The sequence below is a fragment of the Drosophila serrata genome, unplaced genomic scaffold, assembly GCF_035046125.1.
Source record: "Drosophila serrata isolate PLE 108 unplaced genomic scaffold, ASM3504612v1 contig_272, whole genome shotgun sequence".
Lineage (NCBI taxonomy): Eukaryota > Metazoa > Arthropoda > Insecta > Diptera > Drosophilidae > Drosophila > Drosophila serrata.
In genome coordinates this window covers 3,992,891-4,018,738 of record NW_028257170.1, presented here as the reverse complement: position 1 = coordinate 4,018,738, position 25,848 = coordinate 3,992,891, and the positions used below count along the sequence as shown (strand labels likewise).

Below are 25,848 nucleotides of genomic sequence, written 5' to 3'. Positions count from 1 at the left end.
TTACTTTGACTGCAGTATAGGAGATGGAAGGACTGCCAGGACGACTGGTCGCTCGGTTGACTCCTTGCCCCACACAGTCGATTGAATTGCCATGCGGCACGTGCAACATGAATGGAGTCGCTGCAATCGTCCTGTGCATATAAAAGGAGGCCTCTGACGGGGCAGCTAAAAGCTGCTGATGATTGCAGCCCGGTGCTGTATATACTGAGAAAAATAAAGAAAAAATATTGTTAATTTCAGAAAATCTTTAAATAATAGAGAAATGATAAGTTTCTGCCAAGAGACCTATTAGAATCTCTCTACTGTCAACAGCTTAGTTTTTGATACTTAGCAAACTTCCCCATTTTAATATAATTTCTCCCTGTGCATAGACTGGATCTGGAACTCGCATTGGAGGTGGGAGATGGGCGCAGCTTCAACGCGTGGCTTCAACTCAATTATCAAACTTTTGGCTGCCAATCCGGGAGTCCGCGTTACCACCTGCAGTTGGGATCCGGGATCCAGGATCCAGGATCCGGGAGCCGGAATCTGCACACTCCGCCCGGCGAAACGGACGGACACGTGTGTATGGGGGGTGGGGGGTTTCGGTTCGAAACAAACGGAAATGGATTTTTGATTGAGTGCACAATAAAATGTGAAATGCATTTTACAGGCCAAAACAAGGGTCAGTACATAAATTGAAACAAAGTAACTCCATGCGGCGAGCAGTTTAGTCGTGTGTATTTTATTGCATTTTGTGTGTGTAAATAAAAAATAGATGCTTCCACTGCCTAAAAAGAAGTATATAATATATATATAGATTTTAATTTGAAGCGAAAAGTTGCCGTTTATTTGCAGGTCGGTCCATCATGAAAGTCAATTTATTTCATTACAAGGGGTTTTTTTTTAGGGAAATCTCTTCCTGCGTTTTCTTCCCGTGGGTTATATCTACTGCCTTCTCTCATCTCCAACCACTTTATGGCGCATATTTGGCCAATTTATTGGCCTCATGGCTAACAAATTGCAAACACACACACACACAATGGCATTGGAAAATTATTGGGCCGTTCGTTCGATTGGATGCAATGAAAAAGTTTTTCCCCACCTTTTCCTGCATTTATAATTGGAAATCCATAAAGGACGGATCGTAAAATATAGCCCCAAACTGAAGGGTCAGACATAAAAATGCGGAACAGTTAAGCAGAATTAAATGATGCCCTATCAAAGTGGTAAATTTGATGGCAACGATGAATAAAATAAAATATTTCATTTGGCTAAGTGGAATAAGTGGATAAGGGCGACAGAAAACTGATCAATCAAATTCGTGGCAATACAAGGTTTTTATATGCTGCCAAAAAATCCATATATAATCGACCCTGTGATTTGGGAACGAGGACAAAAGGATGCACCATTGCACGTTTGCCAATTTCAATGTCTATTTCCCTATGGCCAAAAATTTTATGTAGCCAACTTCTTTGGGCAAACGAAGGCATATCGATGTCTGGGCCCTGGCTGACTGAATCCTGGTCTAGACGTCGTCTAATGACAAAACGCAAACCGCAAATGCAAAGATGAAGGACATTGAGGGAAATGTTATGCAAGTCAGTCGAAGCCAAGTCAAATGGAAATGCCCCGAAACCCTCCTCCTCCGTCTGACGGCTGGATAAATAAACTCAACTTTAAATGGAAGCCGGCGACCCATCAATGGCTTTCCCAGGATCCGGGCTAATTCCGACTGACCGAGAGGCAGATAGAGAAATAATGTCCATAAAATGGGAGTAACTTTTATAGTATCCCTAAACTCCATTCCAAATTAAATTTAAATTCAAAAGCAAAGTTATTTGTACAAAGATTTTTTTCCCTTATAAAATCTTTCAGATCTTTAAGATCTAGTTATACATTTTCATGCTTATTTATTACTACCTTTGTTCTAATTTTTCTCTCTGCATAATAGATTCGAGATGGATATACATAGAGAGAACTTTACAACTTCTGCTGGGCACTCAGGCGAAAAGAGTCTGGCCTCCATCTCCTATTCGAAAATCATAAAATGCATGCAAAATAAACCGAAAAAGTGGCGCATCATCATTATTTATTCGATTTTTCCCCCTCACACTCTGGCCCCTCCCTGAAATGCTTCCAACAAGAGGCACAATCAATGACGACATCGGCGTTTAAATTTTGTAGGGCCAAAAAGCTGGCAAAAGATTGAAATTTGCATAGCTGGGAAGAGAAAGAGAAAAGTGGAGCCAGAGCCAGACTATTGAGAAATTAATATGCAAATTTTCTGCCGGTAGAACTTCGCATTGTTCCCATTCAAGTGAAATTTCTCGAGCCAAAAACTTTGACTTGCCAGGTATAAAATAGAAATCTTTTGCCAAAAGCGGTTTCAGTATTATTTTTAGACGCGAAACATGAAGACAACTTGGAGTTTGAATTGCGGAGGTGCGTGTGTGTTTGGGGGTTTTGTGTAAAGGATACAGCAAGGATCAGTCTGTAAGACAATAAAAGAAAGAAAAAATGTGGTCTAAGGTATACCAAATGTTAGCTAGAAATTTCTAGGGGGACACAGGGTCGCCTCTCTCCCGATTTCCATCGAAAGCAATGAGTTCCAGAACTGTCCACGAATTCCGCGAATGGAAAATGGTATCCCCTGCTGGGTTTGGCTGGAAAAATCGCCACAAAAACCCAAAGGATCTGGGCGAACGGCGCTAAGTTGGCTGCCATAATTGAGGACTAAGCCGGGTCTGGGTCCGAGCTGGATCTCTGGCCAGTCATAAAGCCATAAATATGCCGGGGAAATTCCCAATGACCCGGACGCTGGAAAACCGAATGAACGGATACCTTTACGACATGAACACGCGTGACTGGCACCCGCTAATTACCTCAAGCTACCTGCTTGGAGGATCTACCTGCTCCAGGACCTCCTTAAAAGGACCTTGTCTCGCTTTGCGGCCCACAGTCGCCTCTGAGAAGTTCACCCAACAGCATCATGTCGGACCAACACAAGTCGTCGAACCGCAACAAGTCGAGCAAATCGGAGAAGAAGCTCCACAAGGTGAAGATCCACGATCCGCTGAAGAAACAAAAGAAGCGGGCACTGAAGAAACTCCGCCGGAAGGCCTCCACCGTGAACTTTCCCTACCAACTGTTCCTGTACCGCCAGGAGCTGAAGCGGGCCAGCGCCGACTTCTCCTACCTGCGCCTTTCCAGGGCCAAAATTGTGCTCACCTCGGAACTAATTGCCAAGAAAATGGGAAGCTGCAATCCACTGAGCAGCGTGGATGAACTAAAGGAACTGAGCCGGGAGGTGCAGTTCCAAAAGCGCCTTTGCCACCAAGTGGAGCGACTGCAGCAATTCCGCCAGCTGGGCCTCACCGAGATGATCCTCAACGGCAAAAAGATGACCCTGTAAACGCCAGAGATCGGGAAACGGGAGAAGGAGAGCGATGGGATAGGCTAGGGCTGGGCATTTAGTTTAAGTTAGTTGTTAGTTTTAGGCTGTAATATTTTATCAAATAAAATATCACAATGGAAATCGCAAAACTGGCTGTTTTTCGACTTGGTACAAGAATAATTTCTAAATAATGTCTTAGGAACTTTAAAAGAATTAGTTATTCACAGACTTTTCTCAGACAAATTATAGGCAGGGTTTGCTATTTTAAAAAGTAGTCAAAGTTAGGTTCAACGTTTTGTGATATTAAAGTAATTTTAATAATTAAATTTTCTAAATATAATAAATATAAATTTTTACATTGATTTGTCTGGCATATTTCTAGCTTTACTCCTTTGCTCCCTTCTGTGCTCAGCCCAGAATGTCACCCAGTCCGTTGACAGTCAGCAGGGCATTAATGTCAAGATCCTGCTACAGTCTTCCCCTTCAGCTTCCTTGCCAGAGTCCTCTGTCTCCACCATCTCCACAACCACACCCAAGTCGGAGGCTAAACCCACAGCCAAGTCATCATTGCAGGCACATGAGATCGAGGAGGAGGACTACAACTTCCATCGTGATCGTCTTCCAGCCTTGACCGAAGACGAGTACAGTAACCTCAGCGAGGATGCCAATCCTTTGCACTTCCTCAAGTCCTCGCAGTCACCAAACTCTGAGGAAAAACAGGTGATAATTGTATATCCTTTGATTCTACCATTTTAAAGACTTGTTTTATAATAAGCGGAATATGTTATCTTCTGGTATTTATATAATCTTTGTATTTCTCCTTAATTCTCTTAGACTCAGTCCTCGCAGCCAGAGAAATCCGAGCAGGTATTTACATAACATTACATATTTAAATATATAATATTATATATCCTATTTATCCTTCAGATAACGACACCTTCGTCCGCCAAGCCTCAACCGGATTCACCAAAGGTTGCCCCACCAGCAGCAGGTTCACCCATCTACATCACCATTCCTATCTACATCAGCACAGCTGGAAAACAACCGCTCACCTTGACCATTGGTGACCAGGAGCTGTCCCTGAATAAGGTGCCAAGGCCCGGCGGATCGGGAGCGATGAGCAGGAAAAATCCCTCCACCAAGTCACCCAACTCGCACTTTAATAGATTGCTAAACAAGATCGAGTCGCCCAAGAGGAGGACCACCAATCGTCATCGTAGTCAGCTGAAGAGTCACATATACGCAATGAAGGAGCGAATGGATCGTAAGGATGCCAGGAAGATGTAGACATGTTAAGATTCGGATTATGGCATTTATACTACAATTTTTTATAGCTAGCAAATAAATATTTGACAATAAATAGGTGAGGAAAGGTGAGGAAATGTGTATGGAACTTAATCTAGACTGATCTAGACAGCATTGCTCAGGGGAGCTGAAGTAGAGGAGGAGGTGGACTCCATCGACTGAGGCATCTTCTCAGGAACTTCAAGGTGAGCCATGATCTCTGGCTTCTTCTCTGGGCTCTCCTCCCCTTCGGGTTTCTTGATTTCCTCAGCAATGGTTTCCGTTCCTGCCTCAGCCTCCGTCTGTGGAATGATGGTCACCGGAGCCTCCTCCTCGTCATCATCGTCACCAATTACCTCCTCGATGGCCTGCTGTATGAAGTGCTCGAACTGCTGGAAATACTGCAAGGCATTGTTGGCCACCTGGGCAGTGGGCAGATCGGTGGTGACCTTCTTCAGGGCATCACGGATGAGCACGAGCACGGGCTTCCGCACAGGAGCAGCCACCGGTGCGGTGGTGGCATCCACTTTCTGGTCCTCGGTGGGAGTTTCAGTGACTGTCTCCTCTGCCGGTTGCTCGGTGGTCTCCGCCTCGCGACGTCGTCGTATCAGGGAATCATCATCATCATCGTCATCGTCGTTCTCATCGTCATTATCTTCATCATCATCATCCTCCTCCTTGCTCTCCTCGGCTGCCTTGTTGGGAGAAGCTTCCTCCTCATCGTCATCATCATCATCGTTCTCCTCACTGCTGTCCGCACTAGAATTGTGGATCTGCTCTTCCTCCAACTTATCCTGAACAGCCTGCCTGGAGGCTGGGAACTCGGGACTGGCATCGATCTCAGACTCCGCCACGGGAGCTGCTCTCACCGAGCAGGTCAAGATGAGCAGGGCAGCTGTTTATTGGGAGAGACGAGAGATTAGCGAACATATGACTTAGACCTGCAAAGAGATTAAGTGCTCACCGAGGGCCAGGTAGATGGGTCTAACCATGGTGCTAATCCTTTAGTTCAGGGGCTGACTTTGTAGTGGACTTTTGCAGTTTTGCGGTCTTTATGAGCGAATCCAGCGCTCTGCTTTCGCTTTTTATAGCCCCCTCAAAAATGAAAGTAAAAAGCGAGTAAACAAGGCGTATCGATCCCGAGAGCTCTTCTCTCTGGAGCCCAAGAGCTCTCTTCTTGGGTTTCTTTCTCCAGCATCCAGCTCCATAGCATCTCTTTTTTACTTTTGTCCAACTTCTTTTGTTTACCTGTTTGGTGGAGAGACAGACTCTAAAGAAACCGAAATCATTTATTTAAATTTTCTGTCTTTCTGGTAGCTTCTTTCATTAAAGCCATCTATTTGTGTTCAAAAGCTGGGCTCTATTTACTGGACCCATTAGCGCCATTTGGCGATGGGCCATATGCAAAACCACTTACAAGATCGTTAAGTCTCACCCTTTCTTGGATCCGCGGTCAAAGCCCTAATTATGTAATTGGACATGGCTCCGAATTCGATTCGATTTACGTAGATTCGATCGCCCCCAACTTCCCAAAAAGCCCGAGCGAGCAGTGCATCGAAGAGATGGGTTAACTTTCTAATGCTAATGGGAAATTTGAAAACTTTTCCATGGAACTACGCTTCAAAATCAAACAAGAAGTGATCACGAGCTGGGATGAGTCATCAAAGCGATGGTGGTAATAATAAATGCAATTATGGATGCCTTTAATGGCTTAATCAACCAATATATTCAGCGATCGAAAATCTTTGGAGAGATCTGTGAGGGAAAGGGGTTAATGGAGGCAGTAGATACTTTTAATATAAAAGCTAACAATTAAGAAGAAAAGAAATCTAACTCTGGGAAGCCAAAGTTTATATACCCTTTGCAGTTTCTAATTGAATTATAGGATATAGGAAATCGATCATAACAAAGGTGAATCCAATAAAAACCCATTTAATAGTCTGTAAGCCGATCCTCCAGCTGCAAAGATCAATCTTCCATCACAGAGAGAGATCTCACTTGAACGCGCTCTAATTAAGAATACAATTACCAGCAAGGGAAATGATATCTCACAGAGATCGTGGATCGACAGAGATTAACCGAGATCGACAGAATAACAAAGCTTGATTGGATGTGGATTTCCTTGGCAGCGAGTGCAGCTGCCGGCCGCCGGCTATTGCGGCCAGAAGAACCTCGTAAAATAACAAACCAGATCACCGAACCTTTCCAGATTGACCCAATTCCGGAGAACCGGCTGCCGCCAAACGAATGGAGGGCAGAGCAGCGAAGGTGTTAAACACACACACACACACAACCAGTTCCTAAAAGTCCAAGCCCAGCCATTCTAGATGGCTATCGTCGACGTAAAAGGGTCCACAGACCGAGACCACATGAGTTTGCATAAAATTTCACCAAATAAGATGATGCTTGGGCAGTACCGAAAACTTTTGCGTACTTTCGTTCGTTCGGCGGGGGGACATCTCGGAGCTGCGCGAAGAGTAAACAAACCAAGAGCTCTCCCAGAAAACCGGTAAGCCCGGAAAGAATTCCCCCTGGCCAGGTCTTTGGTGGTACTTAAGCCGCCGTTCGCCAGAAGATGCGATCAGTTGTTGTGGAGAAGAGTAGCTGACCAGATCAACATGAGACCGTTCCAAGCAGCCTGTATCTTAGGTAAGGCATCGCCACAAAAACCCTATTTCCTTGGTGATCTCACCAGCATTTCCCCTTTGCAGTGGCCGCCCTACTAGTCCTGGGTGTGTCGCCCACGGAGGCGAGGAGGCGCAAGCACAAGGGTTCTGACCATCACCATGACCACGACAAGTTCGATCCCCACAAGACCAAGACCAAGACCAAGTGGTCCACTTCCACAAACTTGGCTGGCAATAGTCAAGTGTCCACCGAGGAGCATGGCTACTACGTGAAGCGCACCTACGGAGCGGCTGGAGAGAACGGAGTCGCCAGGAAGCGGATGAGTCCGCCCTACCTGGCCATTCCCATTGCCTGGTTCAGCTGTCAGCCGGGCCAGAAGGATTGCCAGAGTGCCAACTCTGCCGCCATCAACAGTGCCGCCCAGTCCCTGAGCGAGGGTTACCTGTGCGACGACGACTGCCAGGACCTTTATGATCCCATCTGCGGCAAGACATCCTCCGAGGTGGCCGTCTTCTACAATAGGTGTAAGCTGAATGTGGCCAAGTGCCGATCCCATGGCCTCTGGGCAGACTTCTCTTACGCCGAGTGCCAAGAGAAGTATCCCCAGGAGACTGCCCATGCGGACACCAAGTTCCGGGCTTCCCCTTACTTCCGGGATGCGGCTCTCGTTGAGCAACAGAGGCTGGAGGAGGAGCAGAAGAAGGCGGAGGAGGAGAAACAGAGGCTAGAAAAAGAGCAGAAGAAGCGAGAAAAGGCAGAGAAGAAAAAGAAGGAGAAGGATAGCGGTGAAAGCAGTGAGGAGCAGGAGGATCACAAGCAAAAAGTGGAGGAGCCCTTGACCCTGCAGAAGCCAGTGGAGACTCCCATGTCACCAGTCCCGGTCCCAGCTCCAGCCCCTGTCCCAGTTCCCGTGGTTGCTGTTAAAGAGACCGCAAAGACCCCCGAGGAGATCGCCCTGCCTCCCATGCCCTTGAAGGACACTCCCACACCCAAACCTCTGGAGATCGCTCCCCTAAAGGAGCAGGCTCAACCTAAGGCCAAGGACAATGATAAGCTCAAGTATTCTGTAGTTTAGGATTAGAATGGAATCTCACTTATGACATATTATTTATTTAATTTATTACAATAAAAACAAATAACATAACTAAAGTGTTTTATGCAAGGTGTAAAAAAAGGGAGCTTCCTGGAAAGCACAAATAATCTGTCTCTGGCAGCAATTTCTTGAGTTTTAATATATATATCAATATTTTTACAAAATATATGCTAACTTTGCTAATATAAAATGCCACAATATTATATTATTATTATTTTTATAAGTTTGTTATTAGTAACAGCAGCAATTAAACTTTGTTGCGCTAGCAAGGCATTTTTCGTATTTAATAAAAGCTTTTAGAATAGTCATCTTTATCTAGGATTTTAACTTATTTGTTAACAATGGCAAGACTCTGCTGCCAGCTAATTTATAATAAATCTGTACAGAGAAAAGAAGTTTCTTAGTTTTATCTAGAACTTTCTATATTTTTTTCTTATGTTTCCATATAAACAAATAAATACCACAATTAAAACAATTTTCTTAAGTCATTTCTCCTTCTTAAATTTAAGCGATTTGAATTCTCATTTCAATGCAGTTGCTGCAAGTGCATTGACCCTTAGAAACAAGTTCTATAAACTGATGATGACTGACAACCCAAGCGATATCGGAAGCTTGAAAAGGGCCATCATCCAGAGCCAGGCACTAAACCTAAAAACTAATTGGGCGTGGGATGCACAGAGCCACAGGTGGCTTGTCAGCAGCCGCCTATAAAAGGCCTCTGGATGTGTGTCCCATTTACCAGAAGTCATCCAACTGCAATGGGAGCCAGAGGTGTTGCAACTAGCATCTTGATCTTGATCCTACTAAGCGGAGGTGAGTTTGCACAGAAACTAAAATCAAATTTGAATCCTGTAGAGGTTTTCTAACTAACCAACTATAAATATCGTTCTTCCAGTTCTACTCTCCATTCAAGCCGCACCAACGGAAGTCACCGAAGATGTAACCCATCCGCCGCAAGATCAGCTGCAGACCGAGTCTCGATCCCGCAAGGACGATGTCCTGGAAGTGGACGAAGACCTGGACGGACGAAGTGCCTATGTCAACAATCAGTTTGTACCCAGTGAACCCGTCGAGGTGTTGGACGATGAACAGAACACCCCACTCTATGAGATACTTCAGAAACAAATGGAGCAGGTCCTGGCCTCCTCGGCTCCCAATGATCCCGTGTACGAGCAACGCGAGAAGCAGGAGAGACGTGACCAGCAGCCGCCGCACCAACCGCCTCTTTTCTCTGATGTGCATCGAGGAGATGGTGTTGGTGACTTGCAGGAGGATGACTACGATGACGAGCAGGATCAGACGGATCAGGGATATCCCGGTGATCCCGAGAAACCAGATGCAGTGGCAGGTGTCCAAGAGGAGGAGCAGGATCAGCCTGAAACGGGCTACCAGGCACCTCAGCTAAGTCCACCAACCAGCACCACTCGCAGACCGCACAGACGTCGCACCACTGCCCAGCCCCGAACCACAAGACCCAGAACCTCCGCCCAGCCCAGAGTGACGACCAAGACTACGAACCAGACCAGCAGCACCACGGAATCAACCCCATCCTCCAGCACTACCACTCCAAGGCCCAGGATTAGTGGCAGGCCACCTGTAGGATTTCCTGCAGATCCTCAGGTCTACCAGCACAAGCGGCGCATCATCTTCAAGACCATTTCCACGGGTTCTCAATTCATCAACTCCCCCATCGGTGACCTTATGATCAAGTTCTCCATTGGATTTGCCAAGCCAGCTACTCCAGGTGGTGCGGTCAGCTCACCCAGCTCATCCAGTTCCTCCAGCGAGGCCCTGCGCGCCTTGTCCCAGAACCTGATTCGCAATTTGGAGCTACAGAAACTTAAAAGATCCAATAAAATACAAAAAGATTAAAGAATTGAAATTATTATACCCTTCTAGTGTATATAAATCATTGATTTATATTCTAAATTCCTGAAAATTTATTAAAAGACGAGTTTCAGTGGTTTTAAGCGCCAACGTAATGCCTTTCAATGAGTAAAAGCAATGGAATGTGGAGCTTTCACATCAGAGGTCATCTATAATTGTTGCATTTCAATTCAATGAATGTTTTGCGGAATTAAGAAAACAAATAATGTGGCACGTTTGAAATGGTCCAAATTTGGAAACATGAAGTCATTCATTAGAATTCTCCAGGTACCTAAACAATTTTTATAATTGCTAACTTCAAGGTCAGCTTTTAATAGTTATTTTTATTTATAATCTAAATGGACAGTCGCAGGGGCTTTTACTCAGTATTAACAAAGTTAAACCCTGAGGAACATACATACATCTGTGGCGATCTACCTTAGCTTAAGATACATTATAGCTTGCCTTAACCCATCCCGCTGCGTCTGTCCAGTCGTTGTTGTTCCTAGTTCAAGTCTTCATTTTAGTCAGTTAGTTCGCTTGGCGCCGTGGAAGTTTTACAAAAATATATGTACCATGTAGAGGCAGCCCCTTTGGAGTGATAAATTAAAAAAAAATACCTCACAAATCTCAAGGACTTATTACTAAGTGTTAACAAATTAGCTATAAAGCGACGATTCCAGCCGATTTTTTAGCATGTGGGATAGATATTTCTTTAGCGGGGCTAGGAAGGCTTACTAATAGTGAGTAACAGACAACAGAGAAGCGTGCTTAGCGCACAGGCCAGTACTTCTGGGCCAGGACGGGTATGGTGACGCCGGTGACAATGCTGGATATGAGGTTAACACTGTGATTGTCCAGGATGCGCAGTCCGCTCACGTGTCGCACCCCCTTGCCGGGTGCGTCCACAATCTTGCCGTCCTCATTAATGCCCGAATACTGTAGCAGGCCGCCCAGAACAGAGTCGAGCAGAGATCCAAAAAGACCAGCAATACCGCCAAACACAATGATTGGCCACTGCGGTGGACTGACCAGCAGCATCTTGGCTTCCACAGTGTAACGTACGGTGACAAAGTAGCCGAAACCCACAAGTAATCCGCCCAGCAAACTCACAGCTATTCCGGCCAGCGATACACCACCATTGGTGCCGCGCGGCACGCGTCGCCAGGTAAGGATTGAGACCGGATCCCGGTGCGAAAGCACACTGCCCAGTTCGCTGGACCAGGTGTCCCCATTGCAGCAGGCGAAGGCACTCATCACGGCCACACCCAGCCAGCTGGAGCGGTACTCCCTGGCAAAGTCCACGGTCCGCTCTCCGCTGCCGCAGTCCAGCAGATAAAGCAGGGCCAGCTGGGAGGCCATGCCACCATTACAGAGCACCTGCACCCAATTGCGTTGGCCCTCACCTTCACGGAAATCGCTCTCAAAGCGCCGCTTCATATGCGCCCGGAACTTGGTGGCACGCGAAGAGCTGAAGAAGAATACCACCAGGCTGGCGAAGAACGGATGGCTGGCGATGGACAGCACGAAGGCCACAAGGATGCCCAGTGCGGCCCCCGATCGGTTGACGCTTCGCCGCTTCAGCGCCACCGTCATGAGAGCCAGAGGCGCCATCGTTGAGAAAAGCCAACGCACCGGCGGAATCACCCGCGACTCTGTGTGCGAGAGAGAGATAACCCCTGGACATTAGTTCACCTGGTCAACGATTAAAATCTAAATACGGATAGCTTACCTTCAAAGTCGGTGCTCCAGAGCCGGGATATGGCCACGTTGCCCAGCCACATGAACAGGGAGAGGGGCACGGAGAGGCCGCAGAATAGCAATGGCATCCAGTCGCGCATTGTGGCGTTTCCAAAACTTCAATGTTTAAAATGCAGCAACGGCCACTTTCTCCTTTTGATTTGTTTATTTTACTTTGTGCTAGCGATGACACTACAGGTGGATAAGATTACCGGCCACTACCGATACTATCGATGACTCGATAACACTTAGCAGTCTGCTCAGGGACTGTTAAACAATATATGTGGTAATTCAAATTTTAACAGTTTTCTTCAAATGTATTATAATTAATTTAATCTTTTAAAATTACGCTGGTATGTAATGTTTATTGTAAAGTATGGAAGTTATTGAATAGTCAGTCTGTCAATCATTGACGGCTGTGTTCAAATAATACCTGAACCGGTACCATATGTGTTTGTTAATATTTATGTTTTGTTTGCCAGAGACAAATGTTTTCGTTTGAAACTGTCTCGTGAGGAAATCGTCCGAATTATTGACATTTAATGGTTTACATAATTCTATTTATACGGAAATCCTAACCAGAATTAATGTTTAGTATTTGGCATATACGAGAGATTAAATCCCAGCAGGTGGGTATAAAAGGGTTTGTTACCGCTCTAGTTAATCACAGCTCTCGATAGCACCAGCTCCTTAATTCAGTTGCACAAATCGTTGTTCCAAAGGATATCTCAGGATGCAGTCAACTTTTGTAACAGCTCTCGTCATACTGGCCATCCAGTTGGCCACAGCAACAGCCTACAAGACCATTGTAATCGTGCATCGTTACAAGGATTAACCGTGTATACATCATGAAATAAAATGTACAAAAACATACATATTTGTCTAGGTCTTTTAAGTATGGCATATATCCCAAAACCATCATCAAAATAGGGTTAAATACTAGTGTATAAACGTACTTAATTAGCTACAAAGAGTATATGCCCTCTAAACGCCGCACACGCTCATCGATCAGTTCTAGCAGCTTGGTTATCTCGTCCAACTGCGCCGAGCACGAACAGGATTCCGAACCGGACTCCAGAGACACGTCCACCACCTGCGGAAGGTCGGGCTGGTTATGTGCGGCAGAGGTTAAGTAAAACGTTTGTTTAGAAAAAACGCGGACTGGCGCTGCGGTGCTTGAACTCCAGATCCGGCAGCTCGGCGCTTGGTTCGCTATGTGGCTGGTGCAAGTGTTTGCTATCAAGCACCTGGAAATTATCGTCCGACAGCTGATAGGCCAGCGACTGGCGAGGATCGATGCGTATGCTTAGATCATTGGACTTCGAGGTGCCGCTGAGCAGGCTCTGCTTCGAGGAGGAGGAGGCAGCGCTAGTGTCACAGCCAGAGGAGGCCATGGCAGACTTGGCTTCAAACTGCGAGGCATCGTATGTGTGTAGGTTTGACTGCCACACCAGGAGCTGCAATTTACCAATGAAATATAGGGAACCGATCTAGGGAAACGGAATTTCTTACCTGGCGATCGTTACCGCCAGTGGCAAACTTGTCTCCATCTCGGGTGAAGGCCACCGCATTCACTGCGTCCGTATGGCCTTTAAGTGTGTAGATGGGTCTGCCCTCAAGCAGGTCCAGGATGCGGATGGTGCAGTCATCGCTGCCAGAGAGCAAGAAGTGTCCGCTCGGATGGAAGGCCACATCGTTGACCGGCGCCGAGTGCACCACATAAAGCTGCAGTAACTGGCTAGCGGACACATCAAAGATCTTGATGCGGTTACAGCCAAGGGCGACGGCCACCATGTTGCCCCATGGATGCCAGGCCACCTGACGCGGTGCAGCTCGCTCCTCAGTGAATGTGCGCACACATTCGCCGCTCTCAATATCGTATATGCGCAGCGACTTGTCGTCACTGACGGTGGCCACCAGCTTCCCATTCGGACTGAACTTGGCGGAGCGCACCCAGTTGGTCTGCTGGGAAAAGGAGGCCATGAACTGGCGCCGATGGACGCGCCACAGCTTCACGGACTTGTCGTCGGAGGCGGTCAGCATCAAGTGTCCTGTATTATCAAAGTCCACGCTTCGCACCGGCTTGCTGTGTGCCACAAATTCTCCCGAGACGCCGCGCACCTTCGGCTCCCAAATCTTGACGGTGCGATCGTGGCCGGCGGAGGCCACCAGGTTGCCCGTGGGCGACCAGGCTACACCATTCACGGCCGACGAGTGCGAGCCGAAACGAATGCAGCGTGCTGCCTGGTTTAGATTCCACAGGATCACGGAGGAGTCCGATGACGAGGTGGCGATCTGCGTGCCCTGTGGGCTGAAGCGCAGCTGCGTAATGCCGCCCGCGTGGCCAGTGAAGTGGCGCTCCAGCGCCGGATCGCTAAAGAGTCCCTGCTTGTCGCCTTTCATGTCGGAAGTGGCTGTCGTCTATAATTTTCACAAAAATACTTGGTTGCTTTGACCGCTGGCGTTTGAAATTTTCAAAATAAATTGCGTCCCAAGCACGAGTGTGACCGCAGCATAGTGCGACAATAAAACCACAGAATCGATCAAAAATATCGATATGACTATTTCAGTGTGGCCACTTTCCGAAATGTATATTTTAAATTTAACGGGCTATTTATTGGAATCGTTTTTCTATGTTTCCTCTAAATGAACTCAGTTCTTGCATGAAAACGGAAAAGAAAAGATTGCAAAACGGCAATTCAAAAAACCTTTAATATGACGCTTAAATTCTAGTTATTCCTTTGAATTTATTTTAAACATTACAATCATACAAAAATATGTGTGGATTAAAGCAGATTTCCATGAAAAAGTTGCTAATCGACAGCTAGGAACATGTTGAACAGCTCATGCAACATGTTGCACAGGTACATTTTTTACATACGCGTTTAACACGAGTGAAGTGTTAAATTGTACATGTAAAAAGTAGTTTAAAATTCGACACGCACTAAATACGGGTTGTTTACAGTTCACACAAAGCGCTGCAAAATTTTACACAGTCAATATTTAAAAAACTATTTTTGAATAAGTATAGAATAGATATCTAATAATATAGATGAAATATCATTTAAAGATACCATAGAAACGTATTAATTTATTAATTAATTTTTTTTTAAATGAAAGAAATACGCAATTTCGAAATTGAGTTCTGGAAAACCTACTGCCTTGTTTAGAAAACTTTTATATTTTATTTATGACATCTAATTATTTTAAAATATGTTTAATTATAATTTTTTAATATCCATTTTTTAATATGAAGGACAACAGATACTTGCATCCATTCTGATGTATACACTTCGTAAGAGTTCCTGTTGTTCTTATCCTTTCACTTGATCGTCGAACTCTGGACACTCTCTGGTTCATTCAACTTTTAACTACTACTGCAAGTGTGTCCCTCTAATGATCCTTGTGACCAAGTTCAATGCCTCCTCTGATGTTGCTCCTGCTGCCTGGTATCTCTATCGGCTAATTATGTGTTTGTTTGCCAACATTTCATTCGGGCAAACGACCCCAGAAGCCAAAGACTGGCCCGAACTGGCCAAAATAAAAAAACCTGGCCAAAGCTGACATCAAATTAAGGAGGGCACAGCGGCAACTGTGAAAGTGCAGCCAGCGGGGTCCTCAAACAAAAGCCGAACTCGAACTCTGGGAAATTAGTGTGACAAGTGGAGGATTTCCACCTGTAGGTCCTCGATGGCAGCCCGTAACTCGTAACTGTTCTTTGCCAAAAATGCAGTTAGGACGACTTGCAAGTTGCAACCCCTGAGCAAAAGGTTTTGACTTCTGCAGATCGCATAGACAAAAGGTCGTTGTCGTTTTATGCCCCGAGGGGAAGAACCCTTCCTCTCTCTTTAAATTGATCGAGTTCAACAAACTGCTTTTTTATCAAAGAACTGTTGCACTTTCAAACAAACTAAGCTAATATGCCCAAAGGGGTCAAGTCGGTAGAACCTCAAGCTGATCAAAAATCCTCGGTAAAATAACAAAAGACCAAAGACTATGGCTTCAACATATGACAATGGGAAATACACTTTAGCTTTAAAGTAAGAAATTAAAATAATACAAAAAGAACAGTAAGGAGTTCAAGTTAACTTATGTAAAATTAATCCTAAACAAGAAGAGAATCTTTTCGTTTTTCAAACTTGACCACAAAATCTATATAACCCTTAAGTAGAGTCATCTAAAAGCCGCTCGGCAAAGGTCCCTGGATGCGTGGCATATGTGGCCTGTGCCACAAACAAGCCGCTCGAATCGAACCGGGACTGGGATCGGGATCGGGATCGGGATCGGGATCTTGACCAAAGAACACCCCAAAGGCATCGAACGGGGAACCGAGAGACCAATCAAGCTGCGGACCCTCGTGCCAAAGCTACTCGAAGCCCTCGGCTTGGCTCGTGTCATCTGTTGAATTATAAAATATGGCAAGGAATTAATTTGGTCAGCCCCTGCTGGACGTCAGAATCTGGCACAGCAGCAGCAGCAGGAGCAGAACGACCAGCAGCAGCAGGACCAGCCAGGATAACGATCCACTCCAAGCCGATCCGAATCATCTACCGCTATGCGCACTGTGCTCTTATCTGGCGAGCACCTGTCGCCCCGAATCGGAGTCTCAACTCGAATTCGAATCCCTGTTCCATAACAAAACGAAAGGTGCGCTTAAATTCTCATAATGACTTTGGCTGGCTTGCGTCCTTAACCTGCTGATGATGCTCCCTGATCCCTAAATGTTGCATCCTCGGCCGCAATTTGTTGTCCATTGTGTGAGCCTCCTTCGTCTGCTGCCGCCTCGAAATCTGTCTATAATCTGTGTGTGTTTTCGGGACGAAGCTGGAAAACACCTTGAGATCGGTGTCTCCGGCACTCGAGGGTCTTCCCTCTTCTCTACCTTTTTGTTTTTTGCACCTTTTCTCACAAAATCCGTACAAATTTCGTGTTTAGATTTTGTCGTTTTAATTGCCCGAGTCTCGGCTTTGTTTTGTTTTGTTTTGGTTTGGTTTGACTTGCCTCTGGCTTTGTCTTTGTCGTTGAGCAACCCTTTCCTAAGCTCCCTGGATTGGTTGGTCATCGCTTGTTCTGGCCTTCTTTGTTGCCCAGCCGAGGGTTGATTTCCATGCATATTTGACTTGGATTTGTCCTCTGGACTCAAATCGAAACAGCTTAAGATTTGCTTGGCAGGGTTGGAGGAGACTAATCGTCAACTTGCAGACTATAGTCGTTGACACGGCACTCTAATGGCTTCCGATTTGGCCAGCGAACTTGGTCCGTCTTGGCCTCAGTCAGCGAGGCTCCTTGGTAAGAGGGAAGTCCAATCTCAACCAGGAAAGGGAAATGACCAACTGAGGTTCGAGTGCAGCTCTAACAGATGTAAATTTTTCTTAAGGAAAAATATATTTAGAACTCTTAAGCAGGGCTCTTTTTATAGGAAACATATCTTAAGTTATATCACATTATATAATGTAGCAAAGAGTCATTTAAAACCTACAAAAAGACACCCGTTCCTAATCAAAATATGACTACTGTAAGGACACGAAAAATGACTTAACAATCAACGGGACTTTTTCATATTTTTATTACACCATATGCAGGCAGTTCACCTGCCCTTAAGTGTCCATTAAAATCATATATACTTCCCTCTAACAATCAATTCTCAATCCCCAGCCAGGTGACAATGCTCAATCAAACAAAAGCAGACGACAATCATAACGTATCACTCACTCTTTTCGAAGGCAGGACGACAACGACTGTCCATTGAAATTGGGTCACTTTTGGTCGAACGATCTTGTAATATCGATCGAGCATGACAGGTGCAGCGGCGGCAGCATTGGTTGCACCTTCGCCCAGCGACAGCTTGTGGCACTTGCATCCCCTGGGGCCCAGATTAGATGCAGATCTCGGATGTTTTCTGCGGTCGATCTGTCTGTGCTGTCCAGGGGGAGAGATTTTTACGACTGTTGCATCTTTTGGCTTCTGTGTCACTGAGAGAAATCAGGCAAGAGTACATCGATTTCCAGTGAAAGTACTTTCAATTAAAGAAAGAGTTTTTAAACCATCTCTTAATAAGAGCTTCAAATAATCAGCTTAGAAATCACTTAACTTGTTAATAACTTTATTAAGATATAGATATATCTGAGTATATCCTTTTTGATCTCCTTTTCTTTTCTGTGTATGGCTGCTGCTGTTGAAGATGTGTGTTTTGCCGGTGTCGTGTGGCCCATGTCAACTGGTTGCAGGTCGCCGTTGTAATTTGCCTCCTGGCATATGGCTTTTCTTTTTTTTTTTTTTTGCACCGCAAACCGGCTTTGAGCACGCGTCTCGTCCTGGCTCAATAATTGTGCGACAGGTTCCAGGATTCCAATTCCAATTCAACCGCCAGAAGAAGCGGCAGCAGCAGCAGCAGCAGGTGCTCAATGCGGCTGGAGGGAATCCGGAATCAGCGCCAGGCTGCTGCTTACAACGAAAGGACATAAACATAAATGAGCCGATGTAATGTTGAGCCGCTGCTCCTTTTTCTTGAGCCCATCCCCGATCGCCAGCCATCTCCCTCTATCTGTGCGTTACAGGTGCCTTTTTTGGTTGCATCCCCTCCGCATTTTAATTGTGCGACGAGAGCCAAGAGCCAAGAGCCGGCTTCACCTGCAACTCAACTGACCTAAGACATCTTTTTTGCCCTTGCTCTTGGCCGGGGCTCCTTCACCTTTTTCTGTCTTCTGTATTTTGTGTTGTGTTGTGTTGTGTTTTTTTTTTTTAGCCGCAACTATTATTTTTATTAATAGCCAAAGTCAAAAGTCACCTGCCTGGGCACCAAGAGCTAAGGGTAGCCGGAAAACGGAACAGAAACCCATCCGATTCGATTCGATTCTAGACAGGACCCGCAACATGCCGGGTGCCCCGTCTCAAAGACCACTTCTAAGATCAATTTCCTTTTCACATTTTCCCCTCCCTTAGTGGGTTTTCCATTGTTTGCAGCTTTCGTAGCCTCTTGATAGCCATACTTTTTATTTTATTTTCATTTTTTTTTTTTTGTTTTCATGGGGGCTTGGCCTGCGAGCTGGAGGAGAGCTAACTGTTGAATAAATTCCAAACGGCATGACAAATTATGTGGGCTCAGGTGTTATGCGGAAAAAGGGGTTAATAAACCGAGAGTCACCGCAGCGGAGAAACTCAAGCATATGGCTGCGACGATGTATCTCCTATATCTAATCGGGTTTGAAGTGCAAGACAACAATTTGGGGGGAATATACCCCATACAAAATAAGGTTTTGAGATGGTAATGACAACTTTATAGAAGTATATCCATACCTTACTCTTAATTAATTAACTTATCCTTATGAAAATCCACTTCCAGAACTTAGAAAAGCCCTGAAAGTGCTCTAAGGAATCACTTTCCTCAGTAATATTAGTTTATATTTAACCAAAATTTAATGAAGGACTTGCTAAGCTCTTCGATCTCTTATCCTTTGTATACTTTGACCTTGGCAGGGCTTATTGCCCACCTGTCATTCCTATGCAAAAGCAGCATCTATGGCATCGGGCTCTACATTCTTTTAGGGTTTTGAGCCTCACTTTGTCGGCACTTGGCGACAAGTCCTTGAACTGCATTTTTCCTGGCCAACAATTGAACTGCATACTTGTGCCGCTCTTTCCCTTTCCAGTTTCCTTTTTTTTTTCTTCAATATTTTGTCAATTTCGATCAATTTGTGGCGTGCCAAAGAGGCAAGAACACAGGACCGACAAATCGGGTTTTTTTTTGGAGCCCAAGTGAAATCCTGCGGCATGGGGATCGCTGATTTTTGTTGATTTCTTCGATTTCTGATTGCGGCTCACTCAATGAATGGCGATAATGAGGGAAGTCGGTGATTTGTAAACTGCCAAACTTCATTTCGGGCGTTTTAAAGTGCCGCAAAATGCATTCGGACATTTCGATTACCGAAAATTGCGATCAGCAGCAGTCCTCGATGATCATTTCTTCCCTCCCCCCTCTCTGTTTCTCACTTTATTTTGCCAGCAATTAGTTCGAACTTCGAACACTTATTGGCGTTTTCCCCAAGGGGGGAAAGGGAAAGGGAAAGGGTTGGTGGTGCTTTACCTGGTGGGTTACCTGCTGTAATGCGGCGGCTTACAAAAGGACATTCCCGAAATGCCATTTTGGCCACAGATCAAAGATCACCGCGTCACCCGAAAACAGGAGCAACTTATTCCACCGATCAATCGAGTACGTGCTGGCATTTGTCTATAAAATCAGGTTTTTGAGAGAAGTCTCCCCCTAAAAAGGGAAATATTTGGAGAGCTTTGGACAATTTGTAACAAAATGTGGGTCTCTTAAGGAGGAGGCTGTGTCCTTGATTCCTTAAGAATGTCTGCGCTGAGAGAGTAAAGGGGGTTGCTACTTGAAATGAAATATTTAGCCCACTTAGAAGAGGTTTTTAACTATCTCTTTTAGGGAAAATAATCTTAAATTTAAAAAAAAATGATAACTTAATGATAACACCCCCTAAAATCACACTACCCAAAAAAATCAATCAGTTAATTCTCTTTTAGCTTTCAATTTTATTTTCCAAAAAATCATACGTTCTCTAATTAAACATAAATACAATAAAGAAATCATTGGGTTAATCTACAAATTAAAGTAAACTAAAAAAACATTCGCAAATATTAATTGTTTATAAATAATTGGGGGGAAAGGATACTGAATTTGGACAAGTGGTCGCCAAGTGGTATTTTTCATTCGTTGGTTGTTGGTGTTCTTTGGTACGTTTAGCTGCCAATTTTGGGTTAAGTTTAAACCAAATCGTTACAGGTTAATGCAATAAATTAGATTACTTATTAAGTTAGTTACGATCTAAAAGAAAGTCTTGTTTCCATAACTAATCATAGGTATTATGTACAGGCTTACGGACTACAATTGAGCGGAATCTTAGTTGGAATGTGTATAACAAATAGAGCTTATTTCTAGATAAATCTTTGCGGAGGCCTAAACAAAACAAACTTTGGCTTCTTAGCAGCGACTTAGACAATGGGGCCAACTGTGTGTGTGTGTCTCTCTCTTTTCTGGGGGGTGTCCTTAGCTAATACTTGGATCCAGAACAGGATCTGGGTCAGCAACTGCTGCTGCTCACCTCCATCTTGAGGGGCATAAGATCCTGTGGCTTAATGTCCTCCAGCGGCGCCTCCTCATGCCGGCTCTCCCGATGACGTCGCAGGTCCACCTTCCGCTGGAAGGATTGATCACAGAGTCCACACCCGAAAGGCTTGTACCCAGTGTGCTTCCTCATGTGCGTGATCAGGTTGGAACTCTGGCTGAAGGCCTTCAGGCACACGGTGCACTTGTGAGGCTTCTCACCTGAAAACGGAGGGGAAATCAATAAACACATTAGTCTCGGCACACTCGTGGTTTATTAATTGAGCTTTACAGCAATTAGACAAATTGAAAGGCGATAGAAATCTCACTCAACTCTATATATAGCATATATAGGGGTGAGTTCTGGGACCTATTTGCATTTCCCTGTCCCTAAAGCTTTGATTTCCCCGGAAAACCCCACTCACCTGTGTGTATATAGGTATGCTTCTTCATGTCCGACTTTTGATGGAAACGCTTGCCACAATATTGGCAGGGATATGGCCGAGTGTCGCTATGGATGAGCAGATGCGTGGACAAGGTGGATGAACGCTTGAAGCTCTTGCCACACTGTTTGCACTGCAAAAAAACAATGGAAAATAGCAAAGAATTAATACACATTCTAAGAAAGCGAGTCATGGTAATGCCCAAATTGTCCCATATATTTATACAGCCTGTGCCTAGCAAAATCTGAAAAGAATAGCTATATATATAGATAGACACGCTGTATGTGTGCCTGAGCCAAATTCTCAGTGGCAACATGAATTAAACTAGATTTGTGAGTGCTCAAATATTTGTTGTGCAGGTGACGACAACAATCCCCCTCTCGGACGAGGGAAAACCCAAAGGTACACTATATTCGCTTATTTTTTTGCGCCCCGAGAAAACAGCTAAGCAAACTCCCTGGCTCAATGCTAAATCTCAAGTGAAACACTTTCCAGCCAGGAGAATATAGACTCGCTATATATATTTGTGGGCCAAACACAGCTGGGGGATACGACCGAAGATCGATCGCGGATTGGATGAGCTGGAGATCCGTTGGGACTGGGGCTGTAACATCTTCGGTTTGTCGGTTGTCAGATTAAATGTTTGAACAGTTTGCGTGTTGCAGCAACATGCAGGCAGCAGTCAGCCAAGTAATCAAACATTGACACTCGGCCAGCTCACAAAAAGCCACTCAAATCGCTGGGACAAAGTCAGCCCCGGGGTCTACGTGGGTGACATTTATTTAAAAAATATATATAACCAGCTCGAAAACGAAAACAAAAAAAAAAAAATGGTTAAAAGTGAGACAGTTTGTTGCTGTTTTCCTCGAAAACCCAGCGTAATTTACAAATTGACACAAGTGTCTGTGTGTCTGCCTGAATTTCTTTCTCCCTTATTGATTTTAATTTATATTTTTTCCTGCGTTGTTTTTGGGATTTTCTATTTGCGCATTGCATTCGGAATGGAGTGGACCATATTCACACTGGCTAGACTTTGGAGACCCAATTAGTTGCTCTATTGTTAAGCTGCGCTCGCGGCTTGAGCCGTAATGTCAATTTGCTTAGCTTCGACAACGGAACGGAAGTTGGCAAAACTTGAAAAAAATCGAAAAATAAGCGAAGGAGAAACCCCAAAGTCTGAGTCAGCCGGGTGGGCCTCCTATATGGAACAGATGTAAAGCACGAATTACAGAAAAAATAAAGTGTATATAAAACTCAGAGAAAAGAGTGCCTGCGCCTGCGCCAATGACTCCGGCAACTGTCTTCTCCCGTTGGCCATATGTCGATCCAGGTCCTGCAGCCTGGAAACCTATCGCATTTCACATTGACCCTCAACGAATGTGTGAAAAAAAACAAGAAACGAAGGACTCGCGGCGGGTGTTGATGGATATAAACTCAATATGACATCGGGGGTAGGCATAAGGTCTGACCCCGATCCCTACTCCCTGCGAAGCCTTCTCGGGTTCCATGGGGTCGTGTGCCCCTAGCTTGCTTCATGGCAGAACAATTTAATAACGAAATGACACTTATAATTGTAATTCGTACATAAATCTTCCCCCACTCCACCTCGCACTAATCAAAATTATTTGATTAACTAATTGCGTGATTTCGATGGGACTTAATTGAATTTCCATAGAGCTCGCTATCTCTTTTTGGTTTTGTATTACCAATTTTTATGACAGTATTTGCTGTGCCACTTTTCCAAATTGAAAGTGGTGGGCTATTTCCTTTTTGGCCACGGGGACAATTAAAACCTTTCGAGGACAAAATATGAAACAATTAACACAGGGGAATTGTCGCAAGCACGCAATGCTTATGCAATGGAAATGCGAGGAGGCTATCGATACACGTGATAAACCCATTAGATTAGGTCGGAGATTTTTCAAGCGATTTGCCCTCGATTTTCCCTCGATTTTTTTTATAATATCCTGTTTAAGACTGCTTACCTGGAAGTTCCTGCCGCTGCGCTTCTCCTCGCCTTCGCCTTGGTATGAAGAGGAGCTGGACGAGCGACGCGCAACATCTGTGGCCGTCGAGTCAGGATGTTGCTGCTGGTGATGCTGCTGCTGTTGCTGCTGCTGATGATGATGCAACTGCTGCTGCTGCTGCTGCTGCGGCTGTTGGTGTTGATTACGCATATAGCCGAATTCGGCGGCGGCCACCAGGCCCATGAGAGCGGCTGCCGAACGATTCTCCTGCTGCTCATCCTTGATGCGATGGGGCTGTTGCTGCTGATGCTGATGCTGTTGCTGTTGCTGTTGCTGTTGCTGCTGCTGTTGCTGCTGGGACTTGAGACGCTGGGTGAGCAGCTCCAGATTGTTGCCCGTCAGTCCAGCCATAAAGGCACTGCGATGGGCATACAACTGCTGCTGGGCCACGTCGAACTCCAGATCCCGAACGGGATTCGTTGATGGAGCGGATAGCGAGGAGATTGGCGACTGCAGGGAGGATATGGAGGCTGTTCGGCGCTCGTACTTGAATTTTCTCACTATGGGATCCACTTGGTTCTCCTCCTCTTCCTCATCCTCCTCTCCGTTCTCCATTTTCAGAGCATACTGCTCCCGGCGTGCTGATCTCTCACACATCGAGGCCGGTGACCAAATGATATTACCCTGCGATCGCTGGCGCTGCTGCTGCGGTGTTCCACCTCCGGAACTCTTCAGATTGACCGCCCTAAGCGGCGGTGGAGTCACATTCAGAGCCTGCATTGGATGCAGTGGCTCCACCTCACCGCTGCTGGAGCTGCTCCGGCTGCTGTTGTGGCTGCTGCTGTTGCTGCTGCTGCGATTGTGATACTGCTCCTGGTCACACAGATCCGACTTCTTACGATGCTTGGTGCTTAGATTTAGCGGCATGTCCTCGTCCAGCTCCTGCTCCTGTCTGGCCAACTCACTGCTGCTGCTGTTATTATTATTGTTGCTGCTAAGCTGCAGCTCATGCTCCTTTTCGGGGGTCAAAGCATAGTCGCGATCCCGCTGACCCAGCACCACGGAGGCTGGCGACTTGGGGGTCATGGGTGTTAGAGGCGTACCCAAAGCCGTGGCCGAGGATAGAAGGAACTGTGGCCAGAGCAGGGCACTGGAGTAGAGCAGCGGGTTGTACAGGAAGGGAAGATCTGGTAGAAAGAAATTAACGAAAAGGGTTTTGGTTAAAAGATATCCTTGAGATCTCTCTTGTGAGTTTAAGTTGCTTGTTAGTATTTTACTTCATTAAGTTTTAAACTTTCTTTTTGGTGGTTGGAGTTAGGATAAAATACTACCAATTGGATCTGTCTAAGCTTTTAATGAGTTGAAATAAAATTATACAAAATATTAGCTTCAATAAAGAAAGGACAAGGTATTTTAGGGACAAGGTCCTTCAGACTTTAATTGCATTAAATTTCTATTTGTTCCTAACTAATTTCTATAAGGTTTCTTTAGTTCTGTAATTCATGAGCTTGGAAATCCTTGAATCAGCTCTTCTATCAATCTATCCATCTATCGTTTCTGTATCCCTTTAATATCCTAAATCAATCCCTTCTCTAAGACCAATCTCCATCTCTTAAACTCACCTCTTCCATTCAATTTCTGGGCAGCAGCGGATGCAATCACTGTGTTGAAGGCGGATGCCCTTTGCATCCACTGCTTGTCCAGGGCAGCTCCTCCATTGTAGGCTGGACTTGGCTGCTGCGAGTGCGGCGACGGTGGCGGCGATAAATGATTCATATTGATCTCGATATTCTCACTTGGCTACAATAACTTTGAAAGATGTAATCTTTCTACTAATTTCTGAAGTGATCCTGGGGATTGATATTCGATTTTTCACTTTGCACACAAAATCTCACTTTCGATCGCAGAGATCTTTTTGATTTGGCTTTCAAAAATGTCGACTGTGCGGAATTCTTGGGCTCACTGGAACTGGCGAACACGTCCGTATCGCTCGGTGCTTCGCACCTGACTGAATCTTTGGCCGATTGCTCGGTTCTAAATTGAGCCAACGGTGAAGCGACTTGGCCCGAAAAAAATAAAGGTACAAATCGAGCTCTGTTGTGTGTGTGTGAGTGTGGCAGCAAGCCGAATCAAAACGAGCCCTCGCTGGTGTTGGTGTTGACTCTTTTGGTGGTGGCTCTGGCCCTTGACTGTGTGTGTGTAGTGTGTGTGTGTTGCCAACTCTGGTTTTTCACCTTTGGCGGCAGTTGGCGGCTGTTGCAGTTGCCTCTCTGCCTCTGTCGCTGCCTCTGCTGCTGCTGCTGCTGCTGTTGCTGTTGCTGCTGTTGTCCTGCATG

The 25,848-nt window shown here is 45.4% G+C and overlaps 8 protein-coding genes across 8 annotated transcripts; 4 read left to right on the top strand and 4 right to left on the bottom strand.

Moving 5' to 3' along the window:
- Positions 1-2,971: 2,971 nt before the first annotated feature.
- On the top strand, positions 2,972-3,394 carry SNCF (SoxNeuro Co-Factor). The gene has a single exon (XM_020962256.2). The coding sequence runs from the start codon at positions 2,972-2,974 to the stop codon at positions 3,392-3,394; it is 423 nt and encodes a 140-aa protein (XP_020817915.2).
- Positions 3,395-3,510: 116 nt separating this feature from the next.
- Positions 3,511-4,736, top strand: LOC110191231 (uncharacterized). Its single transcript, XM_086834312.1, has 4 exons — positions 3,511-3,544; positions 3,759-4,096; positions 4,211-4,243; positions 4,304-4,736. The coding sequence occupies exons 1-4, from the start codon at positions 3,511-3,513 to the stop codon at positions 4,661-4,663; spliced, it is 765 nt and encodes a 254-aa protein (XP_086690438.1). The 3' UTR covers positions 4,664-4,736.
- Positions 4,170-7,568, bottom strand: LOC110191230 (uncharacterized). The gene is made up of 2 exons (XM_020962000.2): positions 5,625-7,568; positions 4,170-5,555 (listed from the first exon to the last, which is right to left on the bottom strand). The coding sequence occupies exons 1-2, from the start codon at positions 5,650-5,652 to the stop codon at positions 4,786-4,788; spliced, it is 798 nt and encodes a 265-aa protein (XP_020817659.2). The 5' UTR covers positions 5,653-7,568; the 3' UTR covers positions 4,170-4,785.
- On the top strand, positions 7,279-8,709 carry ImpL1 (Ecdysone-inducible gene L1). Its single transcript, XM_020962257.2, has 2 exons — positions 7,279-7,309; positions 7,372-8,709. The coding sequence occupies exons 1-2, from the start codon at positions 7,279-7,281 to the stop codon at positions 8,361-8,363; spliced, it is 1,023 nt and encodes a 340-aa protein (XP_020817916.2). The 3' UTR covers positions 8,364-8,709.
- A 430-nt stretch (positions 8,710-9,139) lies between these two features.
- Positions 9,140-11,105, top strand: LOC110191228 (uncharacterized). The gene is made up of 2 exons (XM_020961998.2): positions 9,140-9,194; positions 9,277-11,105. Exons 1-2 carry the CDS (start codon positions 9,140-9,142, stop codon positions 10,251-10,253), a joined length of 1,032 nt encoding a protein of 343 aa, XP_020817657.2. The 3' UTR covers positions 10,254-11,105.
- On the bottom strand, positions 10,548-12,760 carry LOC110191229 (transmembrane protein 19). Its single transcript, XM_020961999.2, has 2 exons — positions 11,980-12,760; positions 10,548-11,902 (listed from the first exon to the last, which is right to left on the bottom strand). Exons 1-2 carry the CDS (start codon positions 12,086-12,088, stop codon positions 11,019-11,021), a joined length of 993 nt encoding a protein of 330 aa, XP_020817658.2. The 5' UTR covers positions 12,089-12,760; the 3' UTR covers positions 10,548-11,018.
- A 102-nt stretch (positions 12,761-12,862) lies between these two features.
- Positions 12,863-14,516, bottom strand: Poc1 (Proteome of centrioles 1). The gene is made up of 3 exons (XM_020961658.2): positions 13,500-14,516; positions 13,235-13,444; positions 12,863-13,080 (listed from the first exon to the last, which is right to left on the bottom strand). Exons 1-3 carry the CDS (start codon positions 14,388-14,390, stop codon positions 12,952-12,954), a joined length of 1,230 nt encoding a protein of 409 aa, XP_020817317.2. The 5' UTR covers positions 14,391-14,516; the 3' UTR covers positions 12,863-12,951.
- Positions 14,517-20,511: 5,995 nt separating this feature from the next.
- On the bottom strand, positions 20,512-25,522 carry sens (senseless). The gene is made up of 4 exons (XM_020962032.2): positions 25,135-25,522; positions 23,531-24,699; positions 21,528-21,678; positions 20,512-21,324 (listed from the first exon to the last, which is right to left on the bottom strand). The coding sequence occupies exons 1-4, from the start codon at positions 25,286-25,288 to the stop codon at positions 21,080-21,082; spliced, it is 1,719 nt and encodes a 572-aa protein (XP_020817691.2). The 5' UTR covers positions 25,289-25,522; the 3' UTR covers positions 20,512-21,079.
- Between the last annotated feature and the right edge of the window lie 326 nt (positions 25,523-25,848).